This window comes from Euprymna scolopes, chromosome 46, assembly GCF_053919585.1.
Source record: "Euprymna scolopes isolate OS-2025 chromosome 46, ASM5391958v1, whole genome shotgun sequence".
NCBI classification, from domain to species: Eukaryota; Metazoa; Mollusca; class Cephalopoda; order Sepiida; family Sepiolidae; genus Euprymna; species Euprymna scolopes.
In genome coordinates this window covers 134,788,206-134,809,207 of record NC_136527.1, presented here as the reverse complement: position 1 = coordinate 134,809,207, position 21,002 = coordinate 134,788,206, and the positions used below count along the sequence as shown (strand labels likewise).

Here is a 21,002-nt window from a genome sequence, read left to right as displayed (position 1 = left end):
ATACATGAATTCCATAGCTAATATAACATACTGACCCAATGGGTTACGGGTAGTCTAGTATATATATATATATATATATATATATATATAATTATTTTTTTTTACTATAATAATTAAATACCTACAGACACTAGTGTTTCATCCTTTCGGGATTCTTCAGTGCAGGGTGTCACGATTACTACCAGTCGAACGATTCGAACCCCGCGACACGAGACATCTCTGGCTCGATTAGCGGAGGCCGTATCCATTCGGCTACTATTAACTGTGTGAAATAGCGTTGAATTTTAAACATTTTAATTTAAATGTTCATTACGTCAGACAGACAGTGATCAAATCGTTATACGATGATCTACGCATATATATATATTTAGTAATGTGATTGATAATTAAATATTAAATATTAAATTAGCTCTAGGATATTTACCTATCGAGCTTATTATATATCTAAATTACAACGAGCACTTTTTCTTTCCCTGTATTTTAATTAAACTAGTAATTTCACTATTACATTAAAATACACTTTGCTCTTTAGACTATTGTTCTAATCTCCTATATATATATATATATATATATATATATATATATATATATATATGTGTGTGTGTGTTTATATATACTAGCATTTCAGCCTGGCGTTGCCCGGGTGTCTGTTGAGCAAAAAAAAAAAAAAAAAAAAGTGGTAGTAGGAAGGCAGGCTCAAACCCATACCGCGAAGGAGGAAAAGAACAGGAAAAAAACCTGACGTCTTTGCTGTTACGACCACCGCCAAACCAGAAGTGACTCATGTTTAAATTAAGGCTAGACAATACATTAATTACATAGCTAATATAGCATACTGACCAAACGGGTCAAAGGCAGTCTAGTAAATGATAAATAACAACTTACCAATTTTGTATTCGATGTTGGTGTCCAGTGGCTTGAACTGCGACTGCTATCTCCAGGGGGTGACATAGACACGCTAGCCAAATGCCTTGCGCTGCCAAAAAGAGAGCGGTTTTCTCTGCCACTATACATCTGGTGGCCAAAATTATTCGCGTTTTCCTTTTTATCTGCGGAGCTTCCTTGATCCGCGTGTTCCCATATTTTCCGAAGCCGTTGATGTTGGCACGGTTTGTTGGCACCTGTTGTCTGTGTGCAGACTGACCCGCAAACCAAGTCCAGCAGGGGGTCATCGGATGCGAGCTGGTGGGCCGGTCCGAGCGGGGGCGAAGGAGCAGACGAGGGCGACGCCGCTTGGGAAGCAGAGGTCGACGACGAAGAAGAATGCGTCAGGATCGGCAGTGACCACATCGTGGCGTTTGGGACGCTCCAAATATTCGCAGAATCCAATCCGAGAGAGCGAGGACCATCTTTATCTTCCGATGCTGGATCTTCTTCCGTCGAAATTTCTCTCTCACTCGCGATGTTTTCCTCATCTTGGGGGATATCATAGTTCTCTGGTTCCCATATATTATTCGACCACACCAACTGCGACGAAGGCGGTTGCGCAAAAGTCTTCGGGCTCAACAACGGAGGATTTAGTTCTGGTTTCGTAAATTTAAAAGCATCTTCGACCACAGTTTCCCCGCATCCTTCGTCTGTAGCCCACGTGTTAGGGTTCACCTGCAGATAAACCGGAGTCGTCTCGTTGACGGTCCAATCAACGGAATTTGAACTCCAAATATTTCCGTTAAGATTACGGTTCTCCTCTTCGGAAACATAGCCTGGAGAAACGCATGCCATTGACAAATCTGGAATTTTCGATGTTTTACAGGCAACGTCAATACGTGGAGGACCAGCGGATGCTGTGCATGGCGTGCTCAGCCCAGAATTAGGCGTGCCAGAACTTGAAGATAACCACGCATCATCTCGGACCGCTGATAACGTTCCAGCGGCCGTATGCCAAAACGAATCCCGAGTAAAAATAGAAGGCTGACGTTCAATCGAACCAAGAGTCGAAGAAGGAGAAGAAAACGTCGACGGCCATCTTTCAGTTGACGTAATCGGAGTCCATCCGGAAGGTGGGTCGGTAGTCCAAGCGTTTACAAATTTATTCTGTCCATCTTTTCCCGTTTCTCCTTTGGGCCAAGCCGATACATCCGACACAGTATTCGGCTGACTCCATACGCTAGCAAAGCGATCAGCCCGGCAGACAGGGTCCAGAGAGCGTAGACTTGCAGTCCTCGGATACGGTACCGAAGAACGTGGCTTCGTCTCCGTATTCTCGGCACAAACGTCGTCTGCCAATTTCTCGAGATCGATGTCAAGGTTCTCTTCCGGGTCCCCAGTTTGAACACACTTGTCGTGACCCTTAACTATCTTGAAGCACGGCACAAAACTAACAGAAGGAGTGTCCGTTTCATCACCCCAGTATATATCCGATTGGAACAGTTGGTATGGTGAACGAGACATGGTGTGACCCCCAAACAAATCCGGGGGCTGAACGAAGGGGTCAGACGATTTAGCTACGTCATACATATCAGTGGTCGTAGTTTCCGAGAGGGAGAGTTCAAGAGTATCGGCAAATGGCAAAGGGGAGCGAATCGGCTGGAAATGGGTCTTGGGAGAAAAGTAAAGAGTTTCCCGGGGGGAAGAACGGGGGTTCACTTGTCTCATGACCTCCTCATCTTCCGGGGTTACTCTTTCTTGGACACGGTCAGCATCTTTAGCTTTATTTTGCCTAGGGATGACCCTCGCAAAAGCCGAGTTAACAGAAGGTACCAAGGTACGGCAATGGGAAGGTCCCCTGGGCTGCGGCGGGGTCTGGGGTTCCTGAGGCAGCGGAGACGAAGAGGATGACGAAGCTCCAGACGAAAGGGATGAGATAGCAGAACGAGACGATGACACCACGTTGGGGGAGGAAGATGAGGCGTGGGAGTCATCAAGAATTGTTGGGAGCACAGCATCCGACTCGTTCACAGGGATCGAATTTCCCGACAGATTCTCAGCGGCTTTTGTTGAATCGGTGCACGACAAAATGGCGTTCTCGGAGCTGTCCAAGGCGGACTTTTCGTTCGTTCCACAACTTTCCATGGGGGGTGGCGGGGTGGTCAGTGCTGAAGAAAAAAAGAGACTAAAAGGAGTGACGCTCGGGGTGGACAAGTCCAATAAGAAACTGGGAGAAGAATCCAAGTTCGGGGTGTGTTGAGAATAATTAAAATTTGTACGACTGCGGCAAGTCTGACCGGTGGGGACCACTCTTCTCTGATGATTCACATCCCAAACTTGGGACAAACGTTCGTTGAGGGCCAGAATGTCTGAAACCTGTACTATTTCAAGTGCGTAACTCCAGGGTCTATAGTTAGTGCCGCCATAAAGGGCCTGGCCAACGGCTCCATGGCTAGATGTAGGGGTCATCGCTAACTCGAAGAATTCATCAGCATCGTCGTTTTCGGTCAAGGCGTTTCGAGCATGCGACGTAAACGCATACGGGTCGCGCGCACCAGACGACATTTCCGTAACAAACTTACACGGACTCTTAAACACCGTAGATATGCTCTGATTTAATTCGTCTGCGATGAGGTTTTCAAAAGCAAGAGCATCCTCCTCCTTCGGTTTCTCTTTCTGAGTTGTGTCGAGGGACCCTTTCTCGCGGTCAGCCATGTTAGTCAGGTAAGAAACGTCTAGCAGAGAAAGCGATGTAGCAGAACCGGGCGATGACACAGAGGTGGTTGGTGAAGCAACTCCCGACGGTGACGACGCTTTTATCGGGCTTGCTGACCAATCACGGGGACTCAGATTGGCAGTTGTAGGTGCAAGCGCGCAGCTGGAGTCTATCGAGCCATCCGTTAAATATGGACTCTGTCCTGGAGCATCAGTTAGCGGAGCATAACCAGGAAGAAGAAGTAAACCTTTTAGCTCATCTGAAGGTCTTCGAGCCGCGGAAGGTAAAACTTCTTCGGGAGAGCAGTCCAACAAAGACCTGACCGAACTATCCACAACAGTCTCGGTGGCCGCAAACATGAACATATCCGTTCTTTCAGGTGCAAGGTGGTTTTTAACCAGGTCGGCGATAGAAGCAGTGACTACGATCTTCTGCGTGGAATCCGGATCCGAATCAGCGCTGGATCCTAAACGGGAAGTGAATTTCCTGAAAACGTCTTTTTCACCCAGACCCTCCAGGGTCAGCACTGATCGTGGCGACGATGGCAGATAGCTATGCCGCTTGTACAAACGGACATAGTTTTTCTCATCGCTGCTCGGACCGACTCCCATTATCGATAAAGGTGGCGGGGACACTGACGGGACATCCTTATCATTCGGGGTATTGCTGTTATCCAAAAAGCTAACGTCATACCAAGCGGAATTTTCCTCAAAGCCTTTCCCTGTCAAATTACACGTCGGTTTCTTTAAACTCCGCCCGTCATAACTCCTAAAACCGGATTCCATTTTCGGAACTACAAAATGATGAGGGTAAGGGGCTTCCCGCTCGAGACCGACTTTTCCAGACCGGGAAGAATTTTTATTGGCCGTCTTCAAAATATCCTTCAAAATATTTTCTACGTTTAAACAATAGCCACTATCGCTGGTTGTCTGCGGAGCACTGCTACTGACCCCACTTTCATACTGGCGAGTTCCAAATTTACGAGCACTGGGTTGGGAAGAAGATGCCTGAGAGAGCTTTTGGCGGGTTTCCGAGACGAGCAAACGACCCGAGCGACCACGCCCACCCCGTAACCTGTTAGTGTGAGAACTGTAGCGGCTTCCACGATGATCGTCCTTACCCCTTAAGTGGAACGGGGGCTTGTGCAAATTTTCTTTGTTCCCGTGATGGCTGAAGCAACCGCGGCGCCGACGAGAAGACGCGTTGCTTGAACGGCTGGCGGTTGGGGTGCTTTCCGAGTTAATAGAATTATTATCAACCTGTGTGCTCAACGTGGGTGCCAGTTTTTGCGACTGCTGCTGCTTCTTTTTCCAAACGTTTGAAACGTCTGTGCCAGAAATCAGAGTAACCTGAGAACTTTGTGTAAGAGAGGTCATCCTTGTTTCAGTAGACAGGGCAGGAAAAGCAGCGTAATATCTGGAGGGGAAAACAAAAATTTTTCTTACATAAATTCATCCAAATAAATAAATAACACAAAAATAAAACCAATAAAAAAATAAATAAATAAAAAAAAAAACAATCCAAAATTAAACACAATCACAAAAAAAAAAAATATATATATATATATATATATATATACACACACACACACACACATATATATATATCCAAAATTAAACACAATCACAAAAAAATATATATATACATATATATATATCAAAATTCTGCAATATTTTAAGTTATAAATTTGTTCTTTACTAGAATATCTTGTCCTTTTCTTTTCCAACTAGTACTTTACATTCCCATGTTATATATATATATATATATATATATATATACACACACACATACATACATACATACACTAACATTTCAGCCTGGCGTTGCCCGAGTGTTTGGAGGTGTAAGTTGAGCAAAAAAAAAAAAAAAAAAGTCAATTTTTTTTAAACTTTGACCCCTATTATGACCCCCTTAACATTTATTGTTTTGGTCTCGAATCAAGTTATTAATTTAGATCCATGTCCAAGGAACCTATATCTAAAATTTCAAGTGTTTATACCCAAAATTGTCGGAAAAGTTTAGTAGAGTTCTCAAAGGTCAAATCGTTGAACTTTGACCCCTTAAAAGACCAATTTCTGGGCGAAAAAATTTAGAAGCAAAATATGCAACTTTTGTACCCCCCCCCCCCAAAAAAAAAAATCCGAACGGTAAGGTTTTGGACCAAATAATTTGGCAAATTTTCCTAACTCATGAAGGGGGAATATTTGTGCCAAATTTCAAGTAATTCAGTGCCGGTGGGTGTAATAGCCTGGTGATTAGACATGGAATGACCCTTTGGTGAAAGACATACAATCGCCCAAAGATAAGCATTTCGTTATTTCTAGTCGCTATTTTGGAAAAAATAGCACTCATAAATGCGACTGTTTCACTCGTGACATCGTCCCAACACACGCACACACACATATATATATATATATATATATACACACACACACTAGCAGTTCAGCCTGGCTATGTATAAACATTCAAATTTCTACAGATGTTTTTTTTAAACAAAAAATAAAAAAAATTTTAAAAAATAAAATAAAATAAAGAAAATTAAAAAAATAAAAATAAAATAAAGAAAATTAAAATAAAAATAAAATAAAGAAAATTAAAATAAAAATAAAATAAAGAAAATTAAAATAAAATAAAGAAAATTAAAATAAAAATAAAATAAAGAAAATTAAAATAAAAATAAAATAAAGAAAATTAAAAAATTAAAAATAAAATAAAGAAAATTAAAAAAATAAAAATAAAATAAAGAAAATTAAAAAAATAAAAATAAAATAAAGAAAATTAAAAAAATAAAAATAAAATAAAGAAAATTAAAAAAATAAAAATAAAATAAAGAAAATTAAAAAAATAAAAATAAAAGAAAATTAAAATAAAAATAAAAGAAAATTAAAAAAATAAAAATAAAAGAAAATTAAAAAAATAAAAATAAAATAAAAATTAAAAAAATAAAAATAAAATAAAGAAAATTAAAAAAATAAAAATAAAATAAAGAAAATTAAAAAAATAAAAATAAAATAAAAAAAATTAAAATAAAAATAAAATAAAGAAAATTAAAAAAATAAAAATAAAATAAAAAAAATAAAAAAAATAAAAATAAAATAAAAAAAATAAAAAAAATAAAAATAAAATAAAAAAAATTAAAAAAATAAAAATAAAATAAAGAAAATTAAAAAAAAATAAAATAAAAAAAATTAAAAAAAAAATAAAATAAAGAAAATTAAAAAAATAAAAATAAAATAAAGAAAATTAAAAAAATAAAAATAAAATAAAGAAAATTAAAAAAATAAAAATAAAATAAAGAAAATTAAAAAAATAAAAATAAAATAAAGAAAATTAAAAAAATAAAAATAAAATAAAGAAAATTAAAAAAATAAAAATAAAATAAAGAAAATTAAAAAAATAAAAATAAAATAAAGAAAATTAAAAAATAAAAATAAAATAAAGAAAATTAAAAAATAAAAATAAAATAAAGAAAATTAAAAAATAAAAATAAAATAAAGAAAATTAAAAAAATAAAAATAAAAGAAAATTAAAATAAAAATAAAATAAAGAAAATTAAAAAAATAAAGATAAAATAAAGAAAATTAAAAAAATAAAAATAAAATAAAGAAAATTAAAAAAATAAAAATAAAATAAAGAAAATTAAAAAAATAAAATAAAGAAAATTAAAAAAATAAAAATAAAATAAAGAAAATTAAAAAAATAAAAATAAAATAAAGAAAATTAAAAAAATAAAAATAAAATAAAGAAAATTAAAAAAATAAAAATAAAATAAAATTAAAAAAATAAAAATAAAATAAAATTAAAAAAATAAAAATAAAATAAAGAAAATTAAAAAAAAAATAAAATAAAGAAAATTAAAAAAATAAAAATAAAATAAAGAAAATTAAAAAAATAAAAATAAAATAAAGAAAATTAAAAAAATAAAAATAAAATAAAGAAAATTAAAAAAATAAAAATAAAATAAAGAAAATTAAAAAAATAAAAATAAAATGAAGAAAATAAAAATAAAATAAAGAAAATTAAAAAAATAAAAATAGATAAAAATGATAAAAAAAATAAAAAGACAAAGAAAAAATAAAACAGAAAGCGCATATTGTTCTATTGAACCGTTCAGATATTTTTCACCAAGTAAGATTGGATGCAGTGCATCTTACATCGGAAGCACTACCAGATTGCTTCACCACCACATTAAAGAGCACTTAAACACTACTGCTCCGTCGTTCTATAAACATACTCGCACTTGCATTAATTCAGAACCAGATTTTCACATCAACATTCTTGCTTCTTCAAGAAACGTAGGTCAACTTCGTATCCTCGAATCTTTAATTATTTCAAAAAATACTCCCACACTAAACAATAGACTGGAATTGAGCTCCGCTTTTATAATATAAGTTTAAAACATAAGAAAAACAATAATTAAAATAATAAAAAAAAAAAACAAAAAAAAAACCCTTGCTTGAATAGTCATCTCCCTTGATTCACAAACGCAACAAGTATTTCAAACATCAACTGATTACAATCGCCAAAAGATAAGCATTTCATTATTTCGAGTCGCCATTTGGGAGGGGGGGGGGAACATCACTCATAAATGCGACTGTTTCCCCTCGCAATGTGAAGCCGGCATCGTGACATATTCCTATCGAGAAACAAATCAGGATCCTGCCATATATTAATCTTTGTAGACGTCGGATTATTATTATAATTTCCTCACCCCGTTTTCCATCTTATTTTAGTCAACTGAATTTCCACTATGGTTCACTTCTTTACAATTATTCTAAAATTTTGCCAATTTTACCAGTGGTGAAAAAACCGGACTAGAGTGCTCAATGTGTAGTCAGAGCAGTATATAGGAAATTTATTACTGTGAGTCCAGAATGAGTTTACAAATTGTTTCAGCTAGAGGAAAATCCTCAAAGAGGAAAAATCCAACTAGCATCGTCATGAATTCTGACGATGCTAGTTGGATTTTTCCTCTTTGAGGATTTTCCTCTAGCTGAAACAATTTGTAAACTCATTCTGGACTCACAGTAATAAATTTCCTATATAAATATATATATATATATATATATATATATATATATATATATATATACATACACACACACACACACACTAGCAGTTCAGTCCGGCTATGTATAAACATTCCAATTTCTTCAAATATTTTTTTAAACAAAATTACAAAAAATTAAAAAAAAAAATAAAAATAAATAAAATAGAATAAATCTTCTATATATATAAAAGCCAAACGTCTGTGTGTATGTATGTATGTTTGTTTGTAACGCTAGAACTTTTGAAAGACGGAACCAAACTTGACAAATTTGGTATCATATCAATTTTAAAGTGAGCCATCAGTAGTTTTATGATAACAACTTCCGTTGAATTTTGTTATTATTATACGCGGCCATAAAATGAAGTAATGGCCATGATTTCACTTGAAAAGACGTGAAATTCCTTTAATTACCTTTTTTGTACTTGATTTCCATAGCCGGCCGTAATCTATATCTATATATATAAAAGCCAAACGTCTGTGTGTATGTATGTATGTTTGTTTGTAACGCTAAAACTTTTGACAGACACAACCAGAGTTGACAAATGTGGTATCATATTGAAGCCCCATCACCCGGATGACAAATAACGAAATTTCACGTCAAACGGATCACTAGAAGTAGGTCAACTGATCAGTTTTCTTCAAGGGGGGCCCTCCAAAAACCTGTCATTATCTTCTATCTATATATATAAAAGCCAAACGTCTGTGTGTATGTATGTATGTTTGTTTGTAACGCTAAAACTTTTGAAAGACGGAACCAAACTTGACAAATTTGGTATCATATCGAAGCCCCATCACCCGGATGACAAATATCGAAATTTCACGTCAAACGGACCACTAGAAGTTGGTCAACTGATCAGTTATCTTCGAGGGGGGGCCCCAAAAAACCTGTCCTTATCTATATATATAAAAGACAAATGTTTGTTTGTAACGCTAAAACTTGAGATTAAAGATTCCTCTCCCCTAAGAATAAAACATATGTTCAATATCTGCTTTTGTTTTTTCATTGTTTATATGGTCCCGAGCAACGCCGGGTAGCCCTGCTAGTCTATATATATAAAAGCCAAACGTCTGTGTGTATGTATGTATGTTTGTTTGTAACGCTAAAACTTTTGAAAGACGGAACCAAACTTGACAAATTTGGTATCATATCGAAGCCCCATCACCCGGATGACAAATATCGAAATTTCACGTCAAACGGACCACTAGAAGTTGGTCAACTGATCAGTTATCTTCGAGGGGGGCCCCCAAAAAACCTGTCATTATCTATATATATATATATAAAAGACAAATGTTTGTTTGTAACGCTAAAACTTGAGATTAAAGATTCCTCTCCCCTAAGAATAAAACATATGTTCAATATCTGCTTTTGTTTTTTCATTGTTTATACGGTCCCGAGCAACGCCGGGTAGCCCTGCTAGTCTATATATATAAAAGCCAAACGTCTGTGTGTATGTATTTATGTTTGTTTGTAACGCTAAAACTTTTGAAAGACGGAACCAAACTTGACAAATTTGGTATCATATTGAAGCCCCATCACCCGGATGACAAATATCGAAATTTCACGTCAAACGGACCACTAGAAGTGGGTCAACTGATCAGTTTTCTTCAAGGGGAGGCCCCCAAAAAACCTGTCATATATAGACACATTATGTTGTATATTACCTGTTCTCTTCTCCCTAAGGTAAAACAATTTCATATACATGCTGTAAATTACCTCTGCTAGGTATAAAACATGAACAATACCAGTCCTAGGGTAGATAAAACAAATAATACATAGAGATGAAAGATTCCTCTCCCCTAAGAATAAAACATATGTTCAATATCTGCTTTTGTTTTTTCATTGTTTATACGGTCCCGAGCAACGCCGGGTAGCCCTGCTAGTCTATATATATATATAAATCTCAAACATCTGTGTGTTTGCATGTTTGTTTGTAACGCTAAAACTTTTGACAGACACAACCAAACTTGACAAATTTGGTATCATATTGAAGCCCCATCATCAAAAAATATATGTATCACACACACACACCCGCATATAAAATCTACCATTGATTTTATAAAATTATTTTTATATGATAGCAAGAATTAAAGTTTAAAATGCAAAAGTCAAGTATCGTAGTTCAATTGTGCTTTAAGCAGAAACAATCATTTCAAACACGCCCTCATCTTATCAAAGAATCTGCAGTTTAATTGATATGTTTGACCCTTTTGCTTGTGCACTGAGAAAACTTCTCAAATGTCTTTGTGGTGTTAGGCTATATAAAGGTGTTAACTTTGATCAAAATTCGACTGCATATACATATTCGAATACATAGAGATGAAAGATTCCTCTCCCCTAAGAATAAAACATAGGTTCAATATCTGCTTTTGTTTTTTCATTGTTTATACAGTCCCGAGCAACGCCGGGTAGCCCTGCTAGTCTATACATATAAAAGGCAAAATGTGTGTGTTTGTATGTCTCACTAACAACTCCCCGCCCTCACTGCCAATTTTTTCTTTTCTCCCCTATTTAGGACACAACCCCTCTCCCCTCCATTTAGAGGCTGCTCGCGAAACCCTAGTCCCTTTACAAACCAGAGTGAAACGAATGGTCTAGCATTTCAGATAGGGTTGGGAGGGTCTTACTAATCAAGGGTTTTTTTTTTTCTCCCCAAATCCCTCAACACAAATGAAATTTTATTAAGATTATCTTTTTTGTATTTTTTGATACAAATAAAAAATGTTTTTAAATTGGGCTTAATTAGCCCCCCCCCTTCGCACCACACACACACACACAAAATACAAATTTAAATGGGTAAAACAATTTCATATACATGCTGTAAATTACCTATGCTAGGGATAAAACATGAACAATACCAGTCCTAGGGTAGATAAAACAATACATAGAGATGAAAGATTCCTCTCCCCTAAGAATAAAACATAGGTTCAATATCTGCTTTTGTTTTTTCATTGTTTATACGGTCCCGAGCAACGCCGGGTAGCCCTGCTAGTAATATATATAAAAGAAAGAAAGCGTATATTGCTCTATTAAACCGCTTAGATATTTTTCGCTAAGTAAGCGTGGGTGAAAGACCTACAATCGCCAAAGATAAGCATTTCATTATTTCGAGTCGCCATTTGGGGAGGGGGGGGGGACATCACTCATAAATGCAACTGTTTCCCCTCGCAATGTGAAGCCTGCATCGTTACATTTCTATCGAGAAACAAAAAAGACTTACTGTTCAGCAGGATCCTGCCATATATTAATCTTTGTAGACGTCGGATTATTATTATTCGCAGGAGGTGAAATAACAGGCCGTGTTGTAGATGCTGTTAAGAAAGAAAAGGAATAAAAAAAAAAAATAAGTATCGCCACATAAACACCTATAGGGTCTAATTAAGCTATCTCATTATATATATATATATATATATATTAGTCCTCGCGTGAAAGCGCAGGACACAAAATGTTTTAAATAATAATAGAATAACAAAGTCTTTCGCTAGCGAGGACTACTATTGAGCGTAACCAGTTATACAGTCCTTTTGAAATTTTCATCTCTATTTTTTTTGTTATCTACTTAATATTTTTGATGAAACCTATATGAAATATGTTCCTTATTAAATTGTAAAGACTTTCTATTCTGAAAGAAGTTTTAAAAAAATTAATCTAAAAAATTTATTTTAAAGTTTTTATTAAAAAAATTCAGATTTTCTTATTATTCAGACCTGTATGACAAAGAGAGAGTTGCAAAAAAAAAAAAAAAAAAAAAAAAAAAAAGTTGTGGAGTGAGGAGAATTACAAACTGAAACAGAGAGAATATTCAGACCTGTAATAATACAAAGAGGGGGTTGCAAAAATGAGTTGTGGTGTGAGGAGAAATACAATCTGAAATAGAGAGTAGGAGAGTTTTTGTAAATACATACAAAATCACATTCATCTTTTTTTAAATCCAAATTAATAAATTAAATAAAATATAATCTTAAAAAGATAGGATACAGGTTAGAAAAGCATTTCATCCAAGGCATGAAAATTGTTAAACAAAATGTTTTTACTATAGGCTTTAAAAATAAAGGTACCAGATTCAATTTGAAATTTATTTATCTTCAAAGTGTATTTTTATACATTTTACAAAGTAAGGTATGCAAATTTAATACCTTAGTTTGTAAAATGTATAAAAATACACTTTGAAGATAAATAAATTTCAAATTGAATCTTGTACCTTTATTTTTAAAGCCTATAGTAAAAACATTTTGTTTAACAATTTTCATGCCTTGGATAAAATGCTTTTCTAACTTGTATATATATGTGCGTATGTGGTAACAAATAGGCTCCTATATGGTTGACTATTTTAAAAAACTGATTACATATAATGATAAATGTATCGAGACACAGGAATGGGTATGTTTGATCTTGCAGAACGGTGGTTCATTAAAATTGTGGGGTCTGCGTTAGCCCCCAAAGTATGGAAATAAAAAATGAAACACTGCATGCCTGTGGAACTCTCTTCCATTTGCCTGCTTCTCAGCTGACTACAACTTGGTTGTCTTCAAGTCCAACATAAACAAATTATTGATGAACCGCCCCATTAAGTAATCCAATTTACCAAGTTTCCATGACTAACAATTACTACGATATTATCCCGTTGATTACTGTATATTTAATAAACATTATCCTCTAGTGGCCTCCGGGCCTTGATAAGCGGTGACCCCCTACGTAAAAAAAAAAAAAAAGACACTACAGAATCGATCCGTTTAACACTTATTGTTTTTATATCTGGATCTTCCTGAATTTTACATATTACATCGTTATGCATTTTTTTTTTTGACGATTCAAAATCTATATCTATAATATAAAGCCGAATGTCTGTGTGTGTGTGTGTCTGGTCACAAATAGGCTCCTATATGGTTGACTATTATAGAAAACTAATCTCATATAATGATAGAAGATGTATCGAGACACAGGAATGGGTATGTTTGATCTGGCATAATGATGATTCATTAAAATTGTGGGGTCTGCGTTTGTGCCTGGTCCACAAAGTATGGAAATAAAAAATTTAAAAATTAAAACAAAAAAACGTTTACAAGTGTTTTTTATATAGATGTACATAAGAATACTTTGGTAAGTAGGTTTTAACTTAAATAGGGATGGTATAATAAGATTGTGGGGTTTGCGTTCGCGCCTGGCCTCCATAGAATGGAAATAGGCACAAACTTTAATAAAGACTTTTCATATCTATCTGCGTAAGTATACTTTGATAATTATGTTTCAGTTTGAAGAAATATGGTATAATAAAATTATGGGGTGTTCGTTCGCGCCTGACCTCCATAGAATGGAAATAGGTCACAAAGTTTAACAAGGTTTTTTTAATATAGATCCACAGAATATTGTGATAAGTGTTTCAGTGTGAACAGGTATGGTATAATAAATTATGGGGTTTATCTATTTTATTTTTACTTTTATCATATTTTGCTTTGGTTCTGATACTCCCAAATTCGAAACTATCTCTTTACAACCCTTCCTTTTCATAACCTATCATACTTTCATAAATCAGAGTCCATTTTCTGTAGGCTGTTTTTGAACCCAGTCAACGACGGGTACTTTTGCTAGTATATATATGAGAACAATAGGAATGAGAAACTTTGATGATCTGATGGCAATGTGATTATGACGTATTATATGATTAACAGCGAAACAGTACTTTATATTTAAAGGGGATTAGAACAGTAGTCTAAAGAGCAGAGTGTATTTAATCTATTATATAAAAGGCAAAATGTGTGTGTGTGCGTGCGCTTTTCCGCGATGTCTGCAAAAGGCTTCTTTCGGAAAAGTGCTCGCTCGCTTCGCAACTTCTTAAAACTGTTTATATCATCCATAAATTGTAATATCTCAGAGTTACCCACGGACCTCGCCTGTCTATTTAATTTTATTCACTTTCAAACCTTAATTATTCCACATCTCCCGCATCGGCACGCGTTACATTCGCTTTTCGGTATAAACAAAAGCGAAACTCGACTCTAATCGCAGGTCCAGAGCCAGTGTCGACTTCGTCATATCAGACGGGGGAGCGGGTTTTTCAAAAACTGTCCCGCACAAAATCGCCGTCACGTCAATAAAAAGCGAGCACCTGTTTGGTTTTTTTTCACACTATTTTCCAACATGCGCGTCGGAAAAGCTTCCTTTTTTTTTTTTCAAACCCACCTCTTTTTTTTCACACACACCCAAAAACACCCGGGCAACGCCGGGTACCCCTCGCTAGTCTATATATATAAAAGGCAAAATGTGTGTGACCATTTCGTGTATGTCTTCAAAAGGCTTCTTTCGCACACGCTCCCGGGGTCGTTACTATCACTTAAAACTTTTTATATGGGTCCTATATGATAATATGTAGGATTTGAGAACGCGGGTCGTCTCTAGATTTATTTACGTCGACTTTTATGAGATTCGCGTTATTTCGCTCTGTCCATTGTTTGTCCTGCATTTTAGTATAAATACAGTGAAATTAAAACGTTGTGTTCTCGGCTTTCGCGCGCTGCTTCCCCCCCCCCTTCCAACCATCATCTGGGGGGGAAGTGAAAGCTAAAAATAACGATACCGCGATGACCTCATTTAGCGTCTTCCCGTCAATCAAACCTCTTTTACTATAACTTAACAGCTAATAAGTTACTCTCACTCGTGGTTGAGATGGTTAAGTAGTTGGCTTTGGTCTCCACGTCGTCAAGGCTTTCCGGGTTCAATCCCTCTTCCCGACCAAAACTATTTTTTTTCTTTTGCGCCTTTAAACAACATTTTTTTTTTATTACTTCGCTTATTCTTTAGTTTACCCCTCCCCCATACACAGGTTTATTTATGCCATTTTTTTCCGTTTTTTTTTTTTTTTTTTTTGCATCGTCTTTTTTATATTTAAGCAGGGTTATTAATTACCCCCCCCATGCACACACCTACAAACACCCGGGCAACGCTGCCCCCCCCCCTAGTCTATATATATATAAAAGTAAAGATGTGTGTATGTATGTTCGCTTTTTGTGTATGTCCAAGAAAGGCTTTTTTCCGAGAAGCGGTCGGTTGGCTCACAACTTCTTAAAACTTTTTATATCACTTATAATTCATAATATCTACGAGTTAACAACGGAGGTCGCCTGTCTATTTAATTTGCTCGACTTCGGGAAGATAAGTATTCAACATTTGTCGCTCGCCGCATGTGGATTAGACAAAACTATTTTTTTTCTTTTACACCTTTAAACACCCGGGCAACGTTTTTTTTTTTATTACTTCGCTTATTCTTTAGTTCACCCTTCCCCCATACACAGGTTTATTTATGCCATCTTTTTTTCCGTTTTGGTTTTGGGTTGTTTTTTTTTTTTTACATCGTCTTTTTTTATAATATTTAAGCAGGTTTATTAATTACCCCCCCCCCCATACACACACGTACAAACATCCGGGCAACGCCGGGTACCCCCCCCCCCGCTAGTGTGATAGTAAAATTACTAATTTAATTAAAATACAAGAAAAAAAAAAAAATACAGTGCTCGTTGTAATTCAGATATATAATCAGCTCGATAGGCAAATATCCTAGAGCTACTTTAATATTTAGTAATGTGATTGATAATCTAAAATTCCAATTAGAATTAAAAATTAAAGATCTGTTTCCTAATATGGTTGTCTTCAAGTCTAACGTAAACAAGTTCTTGATGAGCCGTTCCAGAAAAGTTAACAAATTTACAGAATCTCCATTACTAACGATTACTATATAGTCCAATTTCTACTGTACACTCTTTAACCCTTATGCTCGAGTGGCGTTTGGGCCTTGATAAGTGGTGATGCCTATGAGGAGAGAAAAAAGAAAAAAAAAAACATTTTGGAGCTTGACGTCTCAGAGGACAAATATCAAAAAATTGGCAAAAACCATTAATACCTTCACCCTTAACTGGGCAGTTTTGTACAGGGGGGGAAAGGGGGGGATTTTTTTGCAAGTCATCATATCGGTTGAATTGATCTTGCCTAATACCAAATTTACAGTCGCATCTCTCACTTTCTTTTCCGTCTTCGAACCTGCCTGCCTATCACCACTTTCTACCTCCAAACACCCAGGCAACACCGGGTATCCAGGTGAGTCTAATATATAAAAGGCTGTCTGTCTGTCTCCATATTTTCAAACTATCTCCTCTGAAACTTTAAAAAAAAAAAAAAAAAAAAATTAATAAATAGAAGTTGCACAGCTGCGCTAGGGTAGGTGTGTCAGAAATTTTGTGAAAAATATTGAATAATTCCACCCCCTGTCTTTCCAAGCTTATAACTCCTCAAAAAATTAAATTCAAGCTCTAATTTTTCTTTTTCAATTAAAGGAGCAAGGACCAAGGTTTCATTCAAAAAAATTTTTAAAAAAAACAATCAACGTGGTTTTTAAAAAAAAAAGATTTTAAACTTCGGACTTTACAGGTAAATTTCTAAAAAAACACTACTTTTTTTTGTTGTTTTAAATTTGAATATATTATTTATTGATCTTTTATCTTTAATTTGTGATATATAAAACTTTGGTGAGTGAATTAATTATTTACTTTTTAATAGACACTTCAAAATGGGGGGGGGAACGTGAATTAAAAAAAACAAAAAAAAAAAACGTTTGTCTAAAATATTATATTCAGTTTATTGGAAAGAACATAAAATTTCACATTGACCCTGAAAATATCGTAAAAATAGAATCAATAGAAAAATTTTGATAGATTTTTAAAAAGTTTAAAAATTGAAAAATACTGAGCTCGTAAAATTCAATTAATTTCATTACTGTTTTTTTTTAAATAAAAAAAAAATATTTCTATTACTTTTAAAACAACTTTAATAGTTTATTTTGGAAGTATAATCCATAAAGAAAATAAACAACCCACTTTTAAAAGAGAAATTACGAGCTTTTTATATTTTAGTCGCAGTTTCATGTTAGGGGTGTCAAATATTCTTACAAAAATTCTAATACACCTAGCGCAAGGGACATCAAATGACTTAATTTTTATGGATAGTTCTTTTAATGGGTCTTTAGCCTTTTTTTTTTTTTTTTTTTTTTTTTACAAAGGCATCACCACATTATCAAGGCCAAGAGGCCACTCAAGGATAAGGGTTAAAGAGTGTACAGTAGAAATTGGTCAATATAGTAATCATTAGTAATGAAAATTTGGTAAATTTAATAACTTATATGGAACGGCTCATCAAGAACTTATTTACTTTAGACTTGAACACAACCATATTGTAGTCTCCTTAAGACAACGTTTAAACAGTTTTGTAAGTATGGGCGCTAGTTCAGGTTGAAGTTTTTTGAGTTAAAATATATTGTGTTGCATGTCTGATATTCTGAACAACCAATTTTCCAGCACTCCTCACTCACCCCAACCGACACTTTTAAATTAAATTAAATAAAATGAATAAACATCTTGCTACTCATCTCCCTTCATAATGTCCCCGATAGTAGCCCCCTACTTCAAAGTGGCACTGTGTTTGGGGTGAAAATTGAATTAAAAAAAAAAAATAAAAAAATAAAAAATGCTTGATAAGATGTTGATTTATGTTATATTTAAACTTCTGCATATCAGTACAGCCAGGGAAGACGGTAACAGGAAGGGAATTCCAAAGTCCAGATGTTTGAGGGAACAAACTATTAAGATAGAAAAACTTTCTGGCATTTACGCACCTCAACATGAAGAGGTGAGATTTTGTTGCTAAGCAGGTTTGTCATCGAAGGGGACACAAGCGCAACGAGTTCATCAGTGCACATAACATTGAAGTATTTGTAAAAGAGGCACAGTGATGGGACAGGGGTTGGAGCTTAGTTGACAAAGTGGGACCTATTAGACGGAAACTCTTTTTTGGACCTTATGAAAGATACACAGTGTGATATAAAATGCGCGAGTGCCTCAGGGGTCTATCCTTGGACCTCTATTGTTCCTAATATTTATTAATGACCTCCCCGACGAAACTGCCTCTGAGATGGGTATATATGCTGCTGACACTACACTCTATAACAGGCATGGCAGGAAAACAAATGAACACATACCTAAAAAAAATGGCAAAAACACTAGAGGATGACCTCCAATCTGTAGTGGAATGGGGACAAAAATCGATGGAATTGGGGAATAATTACGGTTTGAAAGTCAATAAAATTAAATAGACAGGCGAGCTCCGTGGGTAACTCTGAGATATCACAATTTATGGATGATATAAAAAGTTTTAAGAAGTTGTGAAGCGAGCGAGCGCTTCTCTGAAAGAAGCCTTTTGTGGACATCGAGGAAAAGCGTACATACATATATACATATTCGCTTTTATATATAGATAGATAGATGAAACTTGTGATATTTGTTAACAAAGCATTTCTCCCATGTAAAGCAACTAATTAACAGAAATAGTTATAGAAATATAACACATTAAAACAATGAAAAAAAACCTAGAGGATGACCTCCAATCTGTAGTGGAATAGGGACAAAAATGGATGGTCACATTCAATGCTGCCAAGACTAAACTGGTTTCCTTCAATAATTACAAGAAACCTTCTCTACCACCAATAGCAATAGCCAGTGACTCCCTGTCTGAGAGTACATCTTTCAAACTGCTTGGCCTAACGTTCACAGGAAATACGAGTTGGAACAATTATATTGAAAGCATTGCCAGGGCCGCTGCGAAAAAGGTAGGCTCTCTCTACCATGCTAGAAAACTACTGACACATAAAAGTATCCTGTACCTCTATAAGGCTACCATTCGCCCATGTATGGAGTATTGTTGTCACATTTGGGCTGGTGCATCTGCTGCTAGTCTCTCGCTCCTAGACAAGGTTCAAAAGAGAGTCGCCAATCTGATAGGCCCTGAACTGGCATCTAAGCTTCAGCCTCTGTCCCATCGACGAAACGTTGCATCCCTCTGCCTGTTCTACAAGTATTTTAATGGTGAATGCTCAGACGAATTGCCAACACTTGTGCCCCCACGACGTAAATACCCTCAACAAACCCGACAGTAGAGATCCCTAGATGTAAAAGATCTTTCTACTCCAGTAGTTTCTTCCCAAGAACCGCTAGACTCTGGAATTCCATTCCAAGTTCCCGCTTCCCCAACTGTACTGACATGCAGAAGTTCAAGTGCAACGTGAACCGACATCTTGCTGCCCAAATCCCAACATAGTGGCCCAGTAGTTGTTGCCCCCGATAGTAGCCCCCTACACCAAAGTGGCAAATAAAAAAAAATTTTTTTTTTAATTTAAGTTTTTATACACAGGTTGCAGAAAGATGGAGAAAGCAACAAGGGTTTGTTTTACTGTACACATAGATTCAAAAAAGTGGTCAAAAAACAAATATACAATAAATAAATGTTACCAAAGGCAAGATAAGTTACTTTCCTACCTAACTGGATAATTTTTTAGTGTTTTTATTTAATGTAACATGTTTATTCAGCTCGAAAAACTGTTTACTGATGTATTGAAAAGTTAAAAATGGTGCTCGACTCTCTTTGACATGGTAAGTTTGGGAAAAGGAGTTAAAAATAAAATACTAGACAAAATACTGTTAGAAACTCGCTCAATATATGTTACCATGACAAAAAAAAAAAAAAAAAAAAAAAAAAAAAAACATGGGCCCCCAAAAATATCTATATATATATATAAAAAAAAAAAAAAAAAAAAAAAAAAAAAGTATGTTTTACTATACACATAGATCCGAAAAAAAATCGTCAAAAAAACAAATATATAACAAATAAATGTTATCAAAGACAAGACAAGTTATTACCTGGATAATTTTTTATTGTTTTTATTTAATGTAACATGTTTATTCAACTCAAAAAACATACTGTGTTTACCGATGTATTCGAAAAATGCAAATGGCGGCACGCTCACTATTGAACACAGGTTTGGTAAAACGTGTTTCAACAAAAAAATACAAAATACTCACTCAATATATGTTATTGTGACATATTCGTTGGGTTTATAACAGTATTTTGTATAATTTGTTTGTTTTAACTCATTTTCACAAACTTACCGTGTCCAATAACGAGCATGTCGCCATTTTTCTTTTTAAATTATATCGATAAACACTGTATGATTTTCGAAATGATTACCCGTTTTAAAGTTAGTAAAACCATTAAAAACTTTTGCAGATAGGTAGAAGAGTAACTTATCTTGCCTTTGGTAACATTTATTTTTTATATATTTGTTTTTTTTGACAATTATTTTGAAACTATGTGTATAGTCAAAGTGTCTTTTTGTAGATATACTAAAGTTATTTTATTTTATAAATATATTTTTCATACATCGGTAAACTATGTTTTTCAAGCTAAATAAACATGTTACATTAAATAAAAACACTAAAAAATTATCCAGTTAGGTAGAAGAGTAACTTATCTTGCCTTTGGTAACATTTATTTGT

General features: G+C 34.8%; 1 protein-coding gene across 2 annotated transcripts in view; it reads right to left on the bottom strand.

Annotated features, from left to right (window-relative positions):
- LOC145271136 (uncharacterized) overlaps window positions 1-21,002 on the bottom strand; it is a 98,778-nt gene that overhangs the window by 53,557 nt on the left and 24,219 nt on the right. For both annotated transcript variants that reach the window (XM_080126674.1, XM_080126675.1), the window contains exons 3-4: window positions 11,852-11,942; window positions 886-4,999 (exon numbers count right to left, since the gene is read on the bottom strand). In XM_080126674.1, coding sequence (XP_079982800.1) covers window positions 886-4,999; window positions 11,852-11,942 — 4,205 coding nt within the window. The remainder of the gene's footprint in view (window positions 1-885; window positions 5,000-11,851; window positions 11,943-21,002) is intronic.